This window comes from Bacillus rossius, chromosome 1 (assembly GCF_032445375.1).
Source record: "Bacillus rossius redtenbacheri isolate Brsri chromosome 1, Brsri_v3, whole genome shotgun sequence".
NCBI lineage: Eukaryota > Metazoa > Arthropoda > Insecta > Phasmatodea > Bacillidae > Bacillus > Bacillus rossius.
Window position 1 is genome coordinate 346,402,111 of NC_086330.1, and position 20,476 is coordinate 346,422,586.

General features: G+C 39.7%; 1 protein-coding gene across 1 annotated transcript; it reads left to right on the forward strand.

The window, feature by feature from the left end:
* The first annotated feature begins 4,482 nt into the window (after positions 1–4,482).
* LOC134528176 (MD-2-related lipid-recognition protein-like) lies at positions 4,483–18,246 on the forward strand. The gene is made up of 4 exons (XM_063361553.1): positions 4,483–4,681; positions 13,239–13,373; positions 15,711–15,877; positions 18,064–18,246. The coding sequence occupies exons 1-4, from the start codon at positions 4,585–4,587 to the stop codon at positions 18,151–18,153; spliced, it is 489 nt and encodes a 162-aa protein (XP_063217623.1). The 5' UTR covers positions 4,483–4,584; the 3' UTR covers positions 18,154–18,246.
* Positions 18,247–20,476: the final 2,230 nt, after the last annotated feature.

Sequence of the window (20,476 nt, forward strand, 5' to 3'; positions counted from 1 at the left end):
GAGTGTTAAGAAGTATGCTCCCCCCCCCCCCCCCGGATCAAAGCGAGGGGACCCCGGGAAAATTTAGATTTTAAGGTGTAAAATAGTGCTATTTTAGCAGTTTTCAGTGCTTAAATTTAAATATTGCAATGGTAAAAATTTTATTAATTTTAATATGAAATTTGTTTGAGTGATGAATAAGAAATTAATTAAAGATTTGGTGCTAGGGGGGGGGGGGGCGGTTGAATCCCTAACCCCCCTCCCCACTGGCTACGCCCCTGGTTTCCGCACCCGCTGCTGAAAATTCGTTGCCGGAGCAGCTACGTCGACTATCGAATCACTCAATATGCAACCCGAAATTTTAAACTATATAATGAAACGGCTTCGATAAAAGCGAAAGAAAAAAACTTGATAAAACACAATTAATTTCATTCAAATACTGCTCATCGTGTTAAAATTCATTAAAAAATTAATACTATTAAGTTTCCCTTAGTCTTTGTGAACTTTGGTTCGCGCCATCCGCCACATATGGCAGCACCGTGGTTACTCATTTCCGTTCCATGCGACCTCCGTTCCATTCACGAAATTACTCCCGCCAAATGCATGCAGTATACCGAGAGATAAGATATTACAAGTTTAAAAAAAAAATGAAGTTGCACGAAGACGGATTATTCGGGAATCTGTGTCGAGCTTAGTGAATCTTGGCGTATGTTCGCTCTTCGTGCGCTGTCATGTTCGACGAGGGAATGCGTCGTCGTTCCAGCGTGTGTAATTGCTGCCCCAGTTGTAACGCGCCGGCGGGTTGCGCAAGCCCCCCACTGTTTCCTGCGAGCGGCGCATGCGACACGGCGACGAGCGATTCCTCACAGATCGAGATTACTGAACCGAAACTTGCGCGTCTCCCATTCCAGGAACTACGACACTGTCTTCATTACGAAATCTTACGTTTATCGCGGTCTCTGTTTTCGTTAAGAGCACGATGAGAAGACTAACTGAAAACAATTTCATAGACGTACTTCATTGTTACTCTTTACACTGCTTGTCACACGAAGTTACGTAAAAAAATTCAGGGAGGTTACCCTTGCTATTGGTTTGTTTACCCAGCGCTCTTAGCCATTAGGCTTTACCGCCACCCCCCCCCCCCCCCCTCAAATGTGCGCTGAAAAAAAATACGCCGTTTACGCAATCGGGAAAGTCTTTAGAGCCCCAGCTATATTGAGAGCCTGAGGCTACCCATTCCAGCATCATCACCACCTCGAACTCCTTAGTTCACTCAGCTAACCAGACAGCTGGCTGTGTCCTTAGCCCTTAGACCTTATCAGTGCTGCTTGCGCCTACCCCGCGATCTCCCACATCACGCTGGGACTCCTCAGTCACTCAGGGTGGAGGCCTATCCAGCCTCTCCTAGCTGTCCAGGCTAGTAACAGGAGCTGTGTCACCGCTCGCTGCGTCAGATCTTCACCCTCCAAGCTGGCTCCACACGATACAAGCACCACCATCAAGTGCCAGACCTACCAAAACTGATCTTGGGCCGGTAGAGGAAACCTCAGCGGAGATCTGTTCACGAGAAGAATCATCCCGCACTACTACGGTGTCTAGGCTAACCGTAAGTGCCGTTGCCAAACGCGCGCTGGGGGACCTCGAAGTTGTCCCGGTCTCTCCCCCGGCCATCCCATGCCGGAGCCCAGGGAACAATTTAGGCCCGGGTGCCTCTGACCCCGCCAACGGCGCGCTAGTCTCCATTCCATCGGCCTCGGGCTCTTCACCGAGAGACCGGCCTTTGGGGTTCACCACCAGGGCTCGGTAGTCAAGGTTTCAGTCGCATCTGCTGTTGCCCGCAGATTCAGCCAATTCACCATTTCTGGTTCCCATCCAGGCAGAGTCCTCTTTAGCGTCACCCACTGGTGTCACGAGGAGGCAGAGGTTTCCCATGGGTGCGGAGAGGCTATGTATTCGCACCCTTCCCCCAGGTACGTTGGATCGTGTCTCGGATAACTAGAGCTGGCAACAGTTCCGACACCTCAAGCGACAGGAGTCAGGCCTACTCCTGACTCTGCTTGTCACAGGAAAAAAAAAACAGCTTAAGAATGACTGTCAAAGATGAATATCTAAATAAACACACGAAAAACATGACGGTATCAGCAGATTGACCATTGTCTGAAGTTGCTTGGCTTGCGGATTCTATAGCTGCGTCGAAGGAGAAGATTTCACCGTGACGTTTCGGTCTCCATGTGCAGGGTAGCAGTTACCTTCTCAGGTACCTGAGAAGGTAACTGCTACCCTGGAGATGGCGACTGCAATGTCAACCGAAACGTCGGCGAAATCTTTGCCTTCGACGTGACTATAACACACAAGCCAAGCAAATTCAATATGCTTAGGCAGTAAAAGATAGTTCCGTGGAAGGAATTTAGGACGAACACAGTTGGCTGACAAGGACGAGACAGTTGCAACACGAACAGTAAACACAGAAGAATAAAAAACAGCAGCCCTAGTAAACAAAGCTACTCGCCCAAGATATAAATCAAACAGATAATCTGGACAAGTATGGATGTACAAAGTAGGCTTTCTGTGACGATACAGTTTCGACGTTTCGGGAGCTGGCGGATACTCCCGTCGTCAGGCACGTACAGACTAATAACGTGCACTGGAAAACAGGGGGTTTATATTTCGACCCCTCAGTCAAGGGGTATAGTCTGTGTCATTGGTGTAGATATTGGGAGAGGGGGGAAGGGGGGCTATGTCCCTCCCTGGAACTAAGAAGCCCCTCACGTAAACGTCAAAATAGTGTTTTATAGAAAATGTATGTATATTATAAAGTTTCCTGCTGGGTTTATAAACTTCTAAGAAACGCAAGAGCGGAAGGACTCAACATGCATCAAACACAAGAAAACTGCGGTAGTCTATAAAACATACATACTTAAGTAACAAAACTTCACCAACGCTACAACTTGAAACTACCAAATGTTTTTGAGGAAAGTTTACACGACTCTTAAATATTTTATTTACTGTGCGTTATTTTAATAAGTGAACAATAGTACGTTTTAAAAAAAATGCTTAGCTTTATATATATTACGTCTGCATCTTTGAAAGTTCGAATGTACGTAAGCCGAAACGCAAAACGTGGGGAATTTGGCTAATGCTTACATTGCGTTTTTTGCGTCTTGTGTAAATTTATAAACAGGTTTTTATAAAAAGTCGTTATTTAACATTTTTCTTGTAGCGCTTCTTGCGTATTTTATAATTCCGGATTTAAGGCTGCTGTTTTTATCATAGCTAAATTACCTTTCCCCTCTCTCCTACATCCCCAATTTATTTTACAGCCTATTTCACGCATTTGTCGAACGCAACTGGATGAAAGTAGTTTGGAGCCCGAAGCCTGTAGGATGCAGACATAACAGTGTGACGTTAAACTCCGCCCCCCTCCCCCCAGGAACTAATAATCCCCCAACTGAGGGGGCCCGCTTGCACTTGCAAAATCGTGACTGACACGGGGTTGATAAACGAAGACGTCAACACTATGTTGTATGGAAAACTTTCTGTGTATTTTAAAGTTTTCTGCTTATTGTACTCATATCATATACTCCAAAATATGGACAGTATACATCAGACAAGCACAGTATCCAAAGACGACTTGTCAGCAGGGGCGTAGCCGGGGGGGGGGGGGGGGGTTAGGTGTTCAACCCCCCTCCTTAGCACCAAATCTTTAATTAATTTCTTATTCATCACTCAAACAAATTTCATATTAAAATTAATAAAATTTTTACCATTACAATATTTAAATTTAAGTACCGAAAACTGTTAAAATAGCACTATTTTACACCTTAAAATCCATATTTTCCCGTGGGAGGACCCCCGGACCCCCCGCTTTAATACGAGGGGGGGGGGCCTTCTTAACACCCCCCCATACACAAATCCTAGCTACGCCACTGCTTGTCAGTCAAAATCCACGCGCAAAACTTTCAGGTCGACGCCCCCCCCCCCCCCCCCCTTCTTAACGAATTTCCGTGGCCCCTCTTACGAACCCTGCAGATATGCGCCCTTGGTTTTAACCAACAAAGAATATATACTTTTGTACGATTACGAGGAAATAGTGCTGGAGCTTGTTTCCAAAATATTTTATCGTCGTAATACAAGTGAAATAATTTATATTTTCTAGCACACTGATACATTGATGCAGGACGTACAGAATGGGTGCTGCAAATTCATGTTTTTATCATAATTTGGGGAGCAAAAAAAATTGATTTTTCTGGTTAACTTTTAAATGTACGCATTGCAAGGGAAAGTGTTGTATAATTTACACTGTTTCAGTGTGAAGATTTACAAGAAAATATTTTCGGCAACTAGTTTTGAAATAATTTCTTTGCATAGTTACAAACATACAAACATCTTCACGATCCGCGGATCACCGCTGCCTCTGCGGATGACGTCGAGTCTCGCAGCAATCGAGGCATCGTGACGTCACATCAGTCCGCGCTATATAGGTCGCGCCTCGGTCCCGGCTTCGTCTCATTGTTGCGTTAGCTTCGTCCGCTTCTAGTCGCTGTCTGGGTTAGGTCAGGCTGCAGACGTCCGCGCGCAGTTCTGCAGCTGCGGCGAGAAGACGACATGATGTTGAAACGCGTGCTTGTAGTTCCGGCATTCTTCCTTTTAATCCATTTCTGTGCGGCTGAAGAGGTACGCTCCAGGACGTGCCCACCCATTTGTAAGTACGGCCGCGAACTAAAACGTATACAGCTGCGCCAAAGAAACTGCTCTACCTTTCGTTGATAAGACGTTTTGAAAAAACGTCTTTAAAAAAAATCTAGAACTTGTTTTCTTAATTTGGAGTTTATGTTCAGTGCATAATTTTGTAAACTAAAATTTGAGGTTATAGGGCGTGTTTTGACACGAAAATATCATTTAGTGATAATTTAATACGAATTATATTTACTTATTTAATGCGTGAATGCATGTAATTTTTTATGCTCAGAAATTTTATTTTGAAATAAAACAAAATAATTTGAACCTAAAGTAGGCTCTACGTTATATTTATACACTAATATTTATCATTAGTTTATAATAACAATATATTTAAAATTTTGTCTCTGCATGTAACTTGAAAGCCAAATATGTTTTAGTGGCGTAATATTTGTATTATTTTCTCATGCTTAGCTAAATAGTTTTTCTATTGAAATAAAAATGGTAATTATCAGTTTGATTACAATACATAGCTGCATTTTTTTAGTAATAACTAAAATTAATTGGAAACTGATATTTATGTAATACGTTGGATTAAAAGCAATGAAGTGAACGTTAAACCTTCGAACGTGAATGTTTTGCAAGAGTTATAATTATATGAAAACCTAATATTTTGTCTAAGCTTCGTGGATGGGACACAAATTTCTTAATTTAATTATAAAATCTCAGGTGTGTAAAATTGTGGTGAGCTTTCTTCGCGATTATTCTCAGGGGTTCCTGTTTCTGAAATTCTCACGTTCATGCATTTTTTATTCGAGAAAAGAAGTTGCAGAGCTATATTCTACTTCTATAACAACACAAGTGATTCTACTTATTTCATTTTAGTTGGGTGTAGACAGCGGCGAGGACATTACTTTTTTACTGAGGTGGATTAGAAAAAAATTATAAGAATTTTTGTATTAAAAAAAACATCAAAAACAAGTTCCATTATCATCCACAACTTGTATCACTGTATTTATAGTTTGTGGTCCCAGGTGTTGTAACAGCCATATTGCATAAACCAAAATGATGTATTCCCTTTACAGAGACCTCGTTTTTGTTAATTAATTTTTTTTATATAAATTAATGGAGATACCCTCTCCTTGGCGCCAACACTAGGCACAGAAGCCATAAGCTGTTTCCACAGCAATCAATATTGAAATTCAAGTTGATGTATCTGGACGCTCTGCTGAGAATCCTTCGTGATAATTCTAATCTTGGGTCTTCAGTGTCAGAGTGCAAGCTCGTATCTGTGCTGGGTCAACGTCCGGAGTCAGTCAAGATACTCTCTGGTCTGAGCAAACTGCTGGCGTGATATGATTTCCTGTGTGTTTATTTACTTTTAAAGACTGTACCATAGGGTTCAAGGATCAAGGTGGTTTGAACGCGAAACGCACAAAATAACTCCTCCGATCCGCGGGGTCAGTTTCGGACGCAGGAGCGTAGGGGGGCTATATCCCCCCTAATTTATGGAAAAATTTGCTAAATATCAGTGAGACAGTATGTTACTGTTGAGAAGCCACACAGCCCTACAGCTACTACTGTAGGTCTATATGTCTGTGTGTTAGTGCCAATAACACTTTAAGATTTTCTTTTGAATACTCATGTTCTAATTTTACATTTTATATATTTTTTAATTCCCCCTCCTCCTCCCCCCCCCCCCTCCCCCGAAAAAAAAACTCCTGTATTCGCCATTGCGCGGAGTCTCGCCCGAAACTCACCGCTAGTTATCTGTCAGTTGAACAATGTCAATGTCGTGCCCATTTCCGTTTATGTTTTGGTCTTTCTTGGGAAACTATTATTGCCTGATCTACCATGGGTTTATTTTCAAATTGTTGGTTCCCAGTTAACTGAGAATGATGCGCGAAGATGGGTGTTTTTCTGACTTCTTTTCGAAAATATTTGTGTTCACTTCAGTTTAAAAAAAGTTAAAATAATACTATTTTTACTTGGGCGGAAACAAAATTCACGTCGCCATATATACATAAGTATAAATAAAGTATTCAAGTGATTTTATAGAAAAAAAAAGTTTTATTACTAGAGATGCGACTATAGATGCTGTTTGACGTTACGTTTCGTTGACAACGAAGTTATTAGGGAGTGTAAAACGTAATAAACTCAAGACGAAAAAAATTAAATAGGGGCTTCAAATACTCGTTTGTATATTACGCAAGTCTCAATCATGGGTTTTAAAGTTGTAGGTTTGGTAAAGTCTTGAGACTTGCTTTATCAACGACCGTGGTATCATTGCTAGCGGGGTCCACAAACCCGGCCTATCTCAACACAAGGCTTGTAGCGAAGAACCATTCCAGCATTAGCCTGGAGTGATTGCGAGAAGTCACTCGACGCCGGGAGATCAGGTTGGCAGTACCGGGATACGAGCTGGGGTCCCGTGTAACGTGAGCCCAGTGTTACCACACTGCGCCACCTTGCTTGGTCTTTCTGCAGTTCACAAGTTTGCTCATTAAATGCTCAATTTTACCAGTTTATGCGTCATTTGCGTGAAAATTGAGATTTGTTGAAAAAACAAACATGTATAGGTAACTATTTCTCGAATTATTTTTACAGTTTGAGTCGAACAAATCAAAAGCAATTATTTCATCGGCCTCGTTGGAGTTTTAAACAATGGATACATATATGCTATGAGGAACCAATTTTTTTTTTTACATTTGGGATCTTGGTTTTAAACAACAATTAAAACATGTCAAGTACTTAGAAAATGAATCAACATAAATAAATGATGACAAATAATGCTGCTGTAGAGTAAGTGTAGACATTTATTTTCAAGGCTCTGTAAAAATTACTGTATGCAAAAGAAACATGGTTTTTGTAGTTTACTCCTCACTGCCAGCTGTAGCCTGTATTTTTCTCAGTCAACTACCAGATGAACTAATTATAATAATTGATTCGCAACTATTTAATACGGAAATGCTTGTTAACTTCAGGGGTGACTATCGTGCACTTACCACATAATCCTTACGGGACCCGCCTAGTCAGAGGTGTATCTGTGTTTAGTGAGTCGCGATGATAAGTGCGACGCTCGCTGGTGCTTTTAGCGCAGTGTCGCCTCTAACCGCAAGGTTAGGGGCTGGCGCACAGTCTTCTCATCGTGTACTGGAAAACTATAGTATGATATTTGTGTGGAAAACCATAACATTGCGTGGTGGAGAAGTGAAGAGGGAAATGCAAGGCCCTTGGATGCTTTCAAGAATCTTTACCGGGCGTTTAATGTCAATTTTTTTTGAAAACACGTGTTTTATCCCTTTTCATTCTAAAAATACAGCTTTAAAACGAAATACGGAAGCATAAATACCCATCCGTCCTCAGCGAATTATTAAATGGTTTTCGTAAACAGACACCATTCGGACATCTTGATCAGATTTAAAATCGCGTGGTTTTTCCTGAAGCTCTGCAAACACCGCCCGTGTGCCCTGGTGGGCAGGGGCCTTAATAATAACCCTCCCTAACACTGATTGCTCCAGTCTTGACCATTGCACTTTTCGCTGCTACTTTTCGTTACGGCTTGATGACGCCATCGCCTCGACTTACCCTACCGCATGTAAACAAGTTTCACTTTAAAAAAACGTAATGTGTTTAAAAATAATATTAGACACACGGGCTAAACGGTTACGAACACGTTGCAAAAAGTGCACCTCGATGCAAACTTCATTACGTAAAACTAAAAATTATATGGCACACTCAACTATTTTTACGGTGACCGCCAAAAAAAAAAAAGCATTCGTGTTGGCAAGATTCTCGCTGACATGCAGTTTTGGTTCCATTGTTCCATTTCACAACAGTACGATTGCGAAGTCAATTTTTAACACGTGCACGTAACAAGCAGCGGTTTCTTTGATGGATTGTCTGCGTTTTTTTGCAAGCCCCGCATTGGAACATTCTGAATCGCCAATGTTAGGTTTTTTTATAGTTGTTATTTTAATGAGATATATGTTATTTGTAAAACAAACCTCCGTAAAAAAATTTTCAGAATTAATATTTGTTGATTAAAAATATATTAATGTGTCAAAAAACAGGTTGGTTCCCATTTTCGTAATTCATCACTGCGCTAAATTACTTACACAACTAATACCAGTTAGTCTTTGTAATACTTTTATTCGTATTAAAATGTGCTTGACAGAATATTTCTCGTTTTTGATGGCATTATGAAACACGTGTCTCTCTCTCTTAATCTCTCTCGTAGTCTCTCTTTGAGTCTCTCTCTTAGTCTCTCTCGTAGTCTCTTTTAGTCTCTCCCTTAGTCTCTCTTAGCCTCTTTAGTCTCTTAGTCTCTTTCTTCGTCTATTTTCTCTTTGTCTTTCTCTTCGTCTCTCTCTTATTCTTGTTGAAGTAAAATAGTGTGTTGTACGCGGACAGTGTTGTGTTTGTTGCGATATGTTTGTTCTGATGAATACATATGAACCGCACCCGTAGACATGAAAATATTGCGTACTTATGCGGAAAAATATGATTTTATTTTTTTAAACTATTTCCTACTAATATTATAAACGCGAAAGTTTGTAAGTATGGATGGATGGATGTTTGTTACTCTTTCACGTAAAAACTACTGAATGGATTTGAATGAAATTTGGCCTACAGCTAGCTTATAACCTGGATTGACACATAGACCCCATATTAATATGAAATTCCATCCCTAAGGGAGTGAAAAAGTGATAATTTAATTTTATAACAGAAAAAATCATAGGTTATAGACATACAAATAGTGAGTGAGTGAGTGAGTGTCATTTCTCTATGTCTGACACACGATCATACACATAGCAAGGTCTGGCAAATTAATATTTTTCTCCTTGGTGAGACCAGTCCGCTTTGTGGAGCTCGCAGCGGCTAGCAAAATAAAGGCGCTAATAACAGTTTTGTTCTTAACTTCGTCAATAGACAGAGTTGCCTTGAATTTTAAACGCACCATCGTTTGATGCGTTTTTCATGTTTTTAATTTTCGTTTGTTTGTGCCGTATGCGTTCCTATACCATTCATCAAATGTAATAGTGTGATGAAAATTACCTTTGTCCAGCTCCATCGAAAAAGTAATGACGTGTCTATGTATGATGGCACTCGCCATGAAACGTTCTTGTTCATACCAAATTTGTAGCTATTTTATAGTAAACAGTTCTGCTAGTGTGAGAGGGCCTTAAGGCTTAGTTTATAAACCTCGCAAGAGTGCGAGGATGCAATGCAACTCGTTACAAACGAAATTGTCTTTATCTGGCTTCTTTTCGTAATTAATGGTTTTTCACCTTAACGTGTGATATCTTCATTTTTAAATTAAATATTAACTGCATTTCAATGTGCGTTGTTTAGCAATTGAAAATGAGAATCGTTTTTGATAGAAAGAAAAAACAAAGACTGCATTTTTAAAAGTTTCTGGAACACTTGACTTCAAAAATAGATTGCGGAAACGGAAGCCAAAACGTCAGAAGTTGAAAGTTAGCCGAGCTTTGCGTTGCGTAATTTGTAAATCTGTATTTTAAGACGTCTTTGTTTGACTTGGCGCAGCTGTTGTGTTTCGTGCGTAGTTTACAAACCCAGCCTGAAGAGCAGCCTCGCCCTGTCGCTCCCGCGTGGGAGGAAGATGATTGGCCGGGGGCCGGCCCATCACGCGACCGGAAGCGGCCAGTTGGCGTCGTGGCACTCGGCAGGGGCAGGCCGTGTTGAGACGGCACCGACGGTGACGCGGGATCGGACACACACGCATAGGCGTGCCTACAAGGGGGGGGGGGGGGCAGGGGGGCCATGCCCTCCCCCCCTAATGTAATCACTCAGATCGGCATTTTCTCTAATGCGTTCGTTAATATTCGTATATTCCTGGCACTGTGACACTCAAACCGTTTTTCAGTGTTGCAGCGTGCTAATTAACAATATTTTTAAACATTTTATCGTTCTGGAAATACAGCCGCCTTAGTTTATTTAAAACACGAGGTCATGGCCAAGCAAAAAAAAATATTTTAAGAGGTTTGTTAAAGTTATGTTGTCTGAATTGCTGTGTTTGCATTCACTAAAAAGAAGTTAATTTCAAGGTAGATCTGGACCAAGCTATTGGAAAATTCGAGGGGGGAAAATGTGAAAGTACCCTTTAAACATTGTCTATGGAAAAAAAAAAACATATTTTCAAGATTGTTAAAACTATACGGATATAAATACATATTAACTAGTAGATAACCATATCTCGTTGATACTGCACAAAAATATAAACACGGCAATGAGTGAATGTATTTAGGCTATTTAACATTCTAAATTCAGCTTATGATTTAAAAATTTAGCAGGGCCCCCCCTAATGGAAATGTCTGGGCACGCCTATGCACACACGTGCATCTCACTGGCCGGTGGTTCCACTGACGTCGGATGTGGTTCTACAAACACTGATCAGTGATCACTGATTGGCCCACGTGACCCTCTGCCGTCATGCGTGGTGCGGGTGATGCTCCGAATACATTGGTCAACTTGAAATTTTTTTCCCCCAATCTGTGTCCTTTGGTAGCACCGTGTTTACACATTTCCGTTCCATTCACGAAATCAACCCCTACCAAATGCCGTATACAGAGAGCTAAGATATTACATGTCAAAAAATGTTTTAACGCGAGCAGCTTGATTGGTTCTGAATTATATAACTTTCCGAACCATAGAATGCCGGATTAAAGACCCTTCACTGCACTTCTTGGCTTCTGGGCTGTGAGACACTCGCCACCATAGACTACAATCTAGACCAGTGATGACCAACAGGCGACCGTCAGGATCGCTTCTGACGGCCCACCTAATTAATCTTTCAACAAAGAAGTATCAGGTATACCATCGTGATTATGTTACGGGCAATGCTATAAGAAGTAAACCTAGGTCTACCCGGATTAACTTAGCATTATCCAAGTTTGTTGGGTGAAGTCCGAAATATATATATATATATATATATATATATATATATATATATATATAAATAAGTTTGAATTCGGCGTTTACCCGTGCACATCAAGATAACGCTGACTGGGTAATATTAGGTTTTGCGTCATTTTATGAGCACGTGATACAAAATGCATTTACGCCGACATCCCCCCCCCCCCCACCCCCCACGTCGCTCAGTGACAGAATGGTGGCCGAGCAGAGTGCACGCACGGTGTTCCGTGAGCGCTCAAATAAAAAGGTTCAAGAGTTATTATCTATGAATTATTTGTAATTAATAATTAATATTAACGAACTTGGAACGATCGAGGGAAAGTTCTCAAGAAACCAGCTAATATTGAAAATGTATCCTCAAAAAAAAATTATAATAAAGCTTACGACAACTTACAAATGAACAATCGCTTTCTGGTGGTCAAGGCTATAAAAAGTGTAATTATAAAACAAAATGTGCTACAAAGAAATGTAAATGCAAGGATGCAGGAAATTTTTACAATTAGAATTTTTACGGCAATTTTTCTTAATAAAAAAAAATTATTTGTTATTAATAACCACTATTTTGTGAAAGTGCCATTTTGGGAACTATTGTCATAATTCCAATTTTAATTGAATTATTTTACGAATTTTCTGATTCAAAATACTTGACATAGGTATATTTAGTAAGTAGAAAGTATATCAATGTTTTATCGTCGTTAAATTCTTTAACTTAAACTAAAGGTATCAATTATTTTGTTTTTATAATATTACGCAGTCAGCGTTGGGTAGAACTAGGTGTACACAAGTAAACACCGAATTAATTAATTTTTTAGTGACTATTCGGACTTTACCCAACAAACTTGCATAATGCTAAGTTAACTAGGGTAAACCTAGGATTACTTCTTATTCTAGCATTACCCTTAACATTTACATATATAGAGGGTAGAAAAGGTCTCAAAGTACATGAATGATAGGAATATAAAAATAATAATAGAAACTGAACGACTTGACAGAATTCAATGGGGTATTACAGAGACCTGAATGTATAGAAATAGTCGGTACAGTGTATAGGTTTTTTTTTTTTTCAATTGCAAACAGTTCTTCATAAACGACTTAAAACCCAAAAATAAAAAAAAAATAAAAAAAATTGCTGTAAAATTATTCAAATTACATAATATAAACCTCTATGATAACCAAAGCAGAGAACGAAAAATGTATTTAAATTATAAGCTAAATTTAACTTATAAAACATTATGTTACGCAACTGTGAGAGGAAACGAATGAAATATATCTCGTGTTAGTTTTTGGTTATGACCAGATACCTGAAAAACTCGCGGGTTCATTTCGTGTTATGATAAAATTTTAATAATTATACCTTTGTGCTGCTTCTGTCATTGGTTCACAGTTAATCTGGAGGACTGAGGGCCAATTAGAGACCCTCACTCATAGAAGTGTCGAATCACAGGCCACCCAGTCGAGACGACTCACAAGTCAGCAGCCAATGAGCAGTTGGCATTTGCCAGAGTGTGTAGGTAGAGGATATTGGAGTCTATCCTGGAGGTCATTGAACCCGCGATTTTTTCCGGTCTGTAGTTATGACGGAGGTCGGAGCAGAGTGTAGTTGGCTGCACTGAGCACTGGTCGCAACTGGCGCGTGGTTGCAGCGGAGGAGTACAGCGTGACGCGCAACTGCACCGTGGATCGCGTGCACATCGAGCCGTGTCCCCAGGCGGCCAGCAACCAGCCCTGCCAGATCCACCGGCGCCATCAGGCCACCATCTCCTTCCACTACACGCCAGGTGGGCGCCGGCTGCTTCCTGCCTCCCTTCTCCTATCCCCTTGACCTCCGCCGAGCCTCGCCGGCGGGGACGCACCACATCGCCGACAACTAGAAAACTGCTGTGTACCGCAACGCCGAAATACACTAACGGCGAAAAAGGTCATTGCAGGACTGCCACAAAGGTTAGGTTAGGTTAAACTAGGTTAGGTTAGACTAGGTTAGGTTAGACTAGGTTAGGTTAGACTAGGTTAGGTTAGACTAGGTTAGGTTAGACTAGGTTAGGTTAGACTAGGTTAGGTTAGGCTAGTTTAGGTTAGACTATGTTAGGTTAGACTAGGTTAGACTATGTTATGTTAGACTATGTTAGGTTAGACTATGTTAGGTTAGGCTAGGTTAGGTTAGGCTAGGTTAGACTAGGTTAGGTTAGACTATGTTAGGTTAGACTAGGTTATGTTGGACTAGGTTATATTACGCTAGGTTAGGTTAGGTAAGGTAAGGTTAGGTTTGATTGTGGTATTTCGGTATTAAGGTAAATTTAAGAAACACACACAAATTCATTCAGTTGTTATTCCGGCGTTGTGGTACACAGCAGTTTTCTAGCTGTCGGCGTTGTGGTAAATTTTGACATTCGGCGTTATGGTATTTCGGCGTTGTGGTAACGACCCCTCGCCGGTGGTGCGGGGGGGGGGGACCACACATAACTTAGAAACGCACAACGCCGAACCACATAACTTAGAAACACTTAACTTAGAACAGGCATAATTTAGAATATTCTATCTTGTGTGTTTCTAAGTTGGTGACAGCACCCCTGTGTCTGGGGAGGGGGGGCGCATGCATGACGGAAGGGGAAGTACGGCACGGTCAAGTGACAATTTTTTTTCTTCAAGTACTATACTGAACGAGACTGAGTTCAACCGACCAACTTCGCCTGCAGGATCATCACGACACAATAAATAAGTTGGAAACATCTATCTTTAAGACTTTTGGAATTTTCAGTGACAATCACGTGAATGAAGTCACTGGAGGAAGATAGTTTGATAAAAATAAAATCATTTCATTCTCAGTCTAAAACAACCCCCCATTTTCTACAGTAATTGTTCATGCGTAGAAACTTAATCTGATACATTAAAAATTGAAAAAAAACTGTTACCTATATTGATGTCGAATAGGTTTTTGTGTTTTAAATACAAATATTCCTCCCCCCCCCCCCCCCTCGGTAGGCGTCATTTGCCTAGTGATCCAAATATATTATAGTTAAGTATTTAAAAGTAAATGGATGCAACTTAATTAAAATTTATACTGAGGATTTATGTTTTAAAGGCTAAAAATTTGCAATTAAAGTCTTGAAACACAGCTACTTAGTTCTTACAGAGCTTTACTTTCGCTGTTCGTGAGTTGCAAGGAACCGTGACAAAAATTACCCAGTCAAAAGTAAATTCTAACTCCCTTCGTTTGAAAATGAACGAATTTAGACACACTCTCGTCTGCAAACAAAAACGCAATGTGGCATTTAGTTATTCTGTATTAACTCTTTAAATTCCCGCCAAATATTAGTTTTTATAATGCGAACCCGGCTGCATTATCTCGTTCAATGTGCCTTCATGTTGACCACTCCACACCTTGAAGTGCTGTTTTTGAAACAATAGGGCCCGTTCCACAGCGACACGGGAATCGGAGACGGATATCACGGAACAGAGTTTCTACAATGGCACGCGGACGGAGACGGACCCGTACGGATTAGCTCGACGTTGCCGAGTTCTTCAATTTACGTTGCTCCAAGCGGCCAATAGAAATAGAAGCAGAGTATTTGGTTGCAGGGGCGCAAAAACAGGGGGGGGGGGCAAGGGTATTTTGCCCCCCCCCCCCTCTGAAACCTTGAAGTGGGGGCAAACGGGGTCAAAGAAAGTGCTGTGTAATCAATTTTTATGTAGTAAAACTGCTTAAATAGCACCATTTTCCACCTTGAAATACAAATTTTCCCGGGGGAGGACCCCCGGACCCCCCGCTTCAATAGGGGGGATCGATGATTCTTTATAAAAAGGTATATTGACCCCCCTTTGGAAATTTAGTTGTTGCGCCCCTGCTTGGTTGCGTTGGTACTTTGTGGTTTATTGTTATTATATATGTAAATTCTGCTCGTGGTATGATCTCGAATCATGATATAGTTCTTGGTTAATTTAATATTTCGTAATCTTGAAATGCAACCTCATTGGTTGTCGTTTGTTACGTTTCCGTGCACTGTGGCATGTTCCGGGAAATCCGTCTCCGTTTCCGCGCCACTGTGGAACGGGCCTGACAGCTCTACCACCAGGGAGCAGCTGCGGTTGAACGCCGGGACTCGGCCCGCTGTGCGCAGGAAAGTCGCCAGTGTCGCTGCAGAGCCAGGCGTACTGGGCCAGCGGCATGGACCTGCCGTTCGCCGGCATGGACACCAACGCCTGCTCCTACACGAGCTGCGACGGCGCGGCGGGCCAGGAGCACACCTACAGCTACAGCCTGACGATCCCCAACAAGGCTCGCCCGGTTAGTGTGCCGTCCCGCCCCCCTGCGGCGCACACTTACGTGACGTCGCATGACCCGTAGAGACACGTAAAATTCGCGGGTTCATTTCGTGTTATGCTAAAATTCAAATAATTATACCTTAGTGCTGCTTCTGTCATTGGTTCACTGTCAACCTGGAGGACTGAGGGCCAATCAGAGAGACCCTCGCTCATAGAAATGTCGAATCACAGGTTACCCAGTCGAGACGACTCACAAGTCAGCAGCCAATGAACAGTTGGCATTTTCCCGAGTGTGTGGAGGAAATTGGAGTTTATCCTGGAGGTCATCGAACCCGCGAATTTGTCGGGTCTCTACGGCATGAGTCTTGCAATGGGGAATATTTGTTTGAATCTCTAGCTGCGTGCCCGATCGGAAAGTAAGTTGATCCTCATTTCTGGTGAACTACCAAAAAATTCTTATACAACTGACTTTTATTTATAAACAGACGCCTAAACACCAATTTCCATATTTATTACTTTAAAAATGTCAACTTCCGCACAAACTTTCGTCCCCTATTTAAACCCCTTAGTGGATGAATTTTCAAAAATCCTTTCTTAGTGCTAACCTACATTATATAAGGAACTACTACGCAAAATTTCGTGCTTCTAGATACACCGGTTTAAGCTGTGTGTTGCCTGTCAGTCAGTTTTAGTTTGATTAAGTATGTTATTTTAGACACACTATGCTAGTTTGCACTGTATGTCGAGTAAAGACCCGAATAACAGACGAAGAAAGATGAATACACAAATACACAGAAAAACAAGCCAAAATAAGCCGATGTCAAATGTTAGATATAAAGTCAGCACAGGGAATTTCGTGGAAGGAATTAAAACAATTTCACAGCACAGCAGTGGGCTGACATCGATGACACATCTGCAGCAAAAACAGTAAATACATGCAAACAACAACTTTGGACAGAGGAACCTACCGATGATACTAAACGGATGATGTGCACAACACACCGAATATAGCAAAGTACATGTAATCCAGCGATGAAATTAAACAGGTATTCTGACAACAGACGAACGGATTAGACAGGTCAATTAATATGTGTCTATAAAGCATAGTTACATTTCTGAAGTGTATCTGAAATTTTCTGGTTACTTGCTCTTTTTTTTTTTTCCCACCATTTACCCTATCTGCTAGTGATACAGCCAGAAGTATTTTAAAAGAGAAGTAATGCAGAATGTGTATAAGTTGTGAGAGTGATCACAACATTCTGTCCTTATTTATAAGGTAAAAACCCAGTGGCTGCTGGTGAAGTTTTGCCACCTGTGCTCTGCATACTCGCGACAGTACATTCTTGCAGCACACACCAGGAAGAAAGAATCATGGAGTACTGAACTTGTAAATTACAGATTAAGATCAATTCAATCCATGATCGAATCCCGGCAGTGTCAAACTTTTGGTTTCACAATGGTGGACCATTTCATAAGTAGGTGGACATTTCCGATGTACTCCCGTTTTCCGCGCCAATTCATCTCGCCACTGCTCCATCTTATTGTTATCCCACATTAGCCTCTTTCTGATGACATATTTCGAGAAATTATGTTAAACCCAAATTCATTGTACTTTCATTCATTCATTCATTCATTCATTCATTTGAGCATTCATTAACATAAGCAAGCATTTGAACATGGGAGGATCCAACTCTCCAAGAAGACTTTCCGGGAGGGGCTATCGTAAGAAAAGAGGATGCAGTTGCAAAATTAATTAAGAGAGATCAGAGATTGACCTTGGACTATTTACAAATTCATTGTCTCAAGTACTGAAATTTAATAATTTCAGCCAACATTTTATGACAAAAAAATTAACACATGTATTTATGTATTTAAGAAAACATAAATTTACCCTCATCCAAAACAAATTGGGCTTAGGAGGAGCTATTGCCACTACTGCCCTCCTTTTGGAGCCAAGGAAATTTGCAAGACGGGAAAAATATATTTTTTTTTTAAATGTAAGGTAATGTTTATGATTTGAAAAAATTACATGTCAAAGGGAAATTTTAGTTTATACTATTTCATTACACTTAAAAAATATAAGGCCTTTAACCAAATATATATACACATATACATATATAAATGTTAATTTACTTGTAAAACTGTAGGTAGACATACATGTTACAACTAATAACTAATCTGTGAATAACAATGTATTTTTGTTTACAGAGGCAGTACGATGTGAAGTGGAAACTGTGGAATGATGAGATGGAGTGTTGCTTTATTGTCACCTTCGTTGTCCCTTCAAAGAGGAACTGAACTGAACAATAACACAAGTAAAAAAAAAAATGTAAATGGACTGGTTGTCTTTCTGCTAGTTTTATTAAATATAGTGCAAATGTAATGCTAACATATATTGTTTAAATTATTTACTATTATTTTATATGTGAATCGAATCTTTAATAAAAAAAGTTTAAAAAACTGTAACCCGACTACGGAATAAAAAAAAATTGTAACCCGACTACGGATAAAAACACTAAAAGGTAAGAAACAAGGTAGGTGCTGTTTGATAACATCGTCTTATTGAGTAAAACAAGTAATTTGATATGTGATATATTCATATTTATTTAGTTCTGTTGAAATCCTCTGTCACTTCCACATTAATATCATTATAATTCAATTCAAATGCCGTAGTCATGCGTTGTCAACTACAAAAAGCAAGCATTTTAAATTGATACACAAGCAAAAATTTAAGTTGATATACAAGAATGGTAAATTAAATTATAATGTTACTATATCAAACTGAGAAAATATTTTAATTATAAAAGTTTGAACTTAATTAATATGACTATAATAGTAATCAACACATAATTTTTTCTTACCTTTTGGTTTTTTCCCGTAGTCGGTTTACAGTTTTGAAAACTTTTATTTTATACAAAAAGCAAGCATTTTAATTTGATACACAAAGAAGCATTATAATATATCATATCAAACGGAAAGACGATAGTAATTATAAAATATTGATCTTGCTTAATAAGACTATAACAGTAATCAACACCTAATTTGTTTCTTACTTTTTGGTGTTTTTCCCGTAGTCGGGTTACAGTTTTGAAAAAAAAAAAATTCTGTAGTTCACAACGCACAACTACGGCATTTGAATTGAATTATACTGTTATTAATGTGGAAGTGACAGAGGATTTCAATAGAACTAAATAAATATGAATATCTAACATATCAAATGACTTGTTTTACTTAATAAGACGTTGATATCAAACAGCACCTACCTTGTTTCTTATCATTTAGTGTTTTTCCGTAGTCGGGTAAACTTTATTATATTTTAATATATTCCGTTTTAACATGTGATGCGACAACAAAAAGACAAGTGATATAAAAGCGTGAGTCATACATACTTAATAATTAAACATTATAAACCAGGACATTCATGATAAAACATTTGCTCAGTATACGGAATAGGATAAAGTAAACCGCCTTCTTTATCCGCGCGTACCGGCAACGCTGCGAGATACAGCACAGGCGTAGTTAATGAGTCTGTGTGAAATGTAAGCTTAGTAGTGAAAAAAATTGAATAAATTAAAATAAATAAATAAAGGTAAAAGTTTGTAAGAAAATGCGAGAATGAGAGGGAGGTGTGTGAGTGTGTGTAGTATAGATAAGATGTATGTAATCTAGCTGTACATAATTTAAAAAAAAAATTATTATACTCTACACTATATGAACAGATGAATATACATTACAAAAAGAGATACAAGAAGATAACTGGGCTAAACAACTCCATCAAAGACTCTGAATCATGAGGGTTACGTAAAAGTTTCCGCGGGTTCAGATCGCTAATAAATAAACCCTCCAATCTTCTTGCCCTACGTTAACTTGGCCCTTTGCAAAAATACGTTTTCCAACGTCAAAAAAAAAGGGGGGGGGGGGTTGTTTGTCTGTAAAGTCGGTTTACGGACGATAATTTTACGTGATAACGTCATAAGAAAACATTGATGAAAAATCGCACACTTTTTAATTTTCAAATATTATTTGCAGTATTTGCAAATTTAATTTAAATAATTTGTTTAAATATAATCACGAACAATTAGTTATAGAAATAAACTGAAATCAAATCAATGTCAATAAATTGTTAATTTGAAATGACGAAATTGGACAAAGAAATAAATCTTTTGAAATTGCTGCTTTTAAAAAACCCGCCTTAACCTGTTTGATATTATAGAATATTTTCTCGCACGGTGGGTGGCCGGTTCTTGCACGCTCGGCTCAGGCGGAACGTGACAATGAGTCATGCTTTTTCGTGCGTGCAGCCGGCGTTCATCGATTTATAAGACGTTATCACGTCAAAAAAAAGAAAGGCATGAAATCGGTTAAAATCGGGGTTTACAAGGTAAAATCGACTCCTATTGTGGAAGTCGTTTAAAATGTAGCCTATGTTACCCGGGTAATAATAACGAATCGGATGAATAGTTTAGTCGCTACGGAGGAACATACGTAAATACAAACATACATACATACATACATATTTAGACTGCTAAAATCATAACCCTTCCTTTTGGCTTCGCCGTAGTCGGGTAAAAAGTAATTTCGATTGTTTTGAATGCATCTAATGGTCGAAACGTAAATGTAT

What these genes read in the sequence shown, in the direction of transcription:
- LOC134528176 (XM_063361553.1), top strand. Translation starts at nt 4,585, where the DNA reads ATGATGTTGAAACGCGTGCTTGTAGTTCCGGCATTCTTCCTTTTAATC. An exon ending in CAGGACGTGCCCACCCATTT is followed by an intron (nt 4,682 to 13,238) that starts GTAAGTACGGCC and finishes GCGTGGTTGCAG; the next exon opens with CGGAGGAGTACAGCGTGACG. An exon ending in TCCCCAACAAGGCTCGCCCG is followed by an intron (nt 15,878 to 18,063) that starts GTTAGTGTGCCG and finishes TTTTGTTTACAG; the next exon opens with AGGCAGTACGATGTGAAGTG.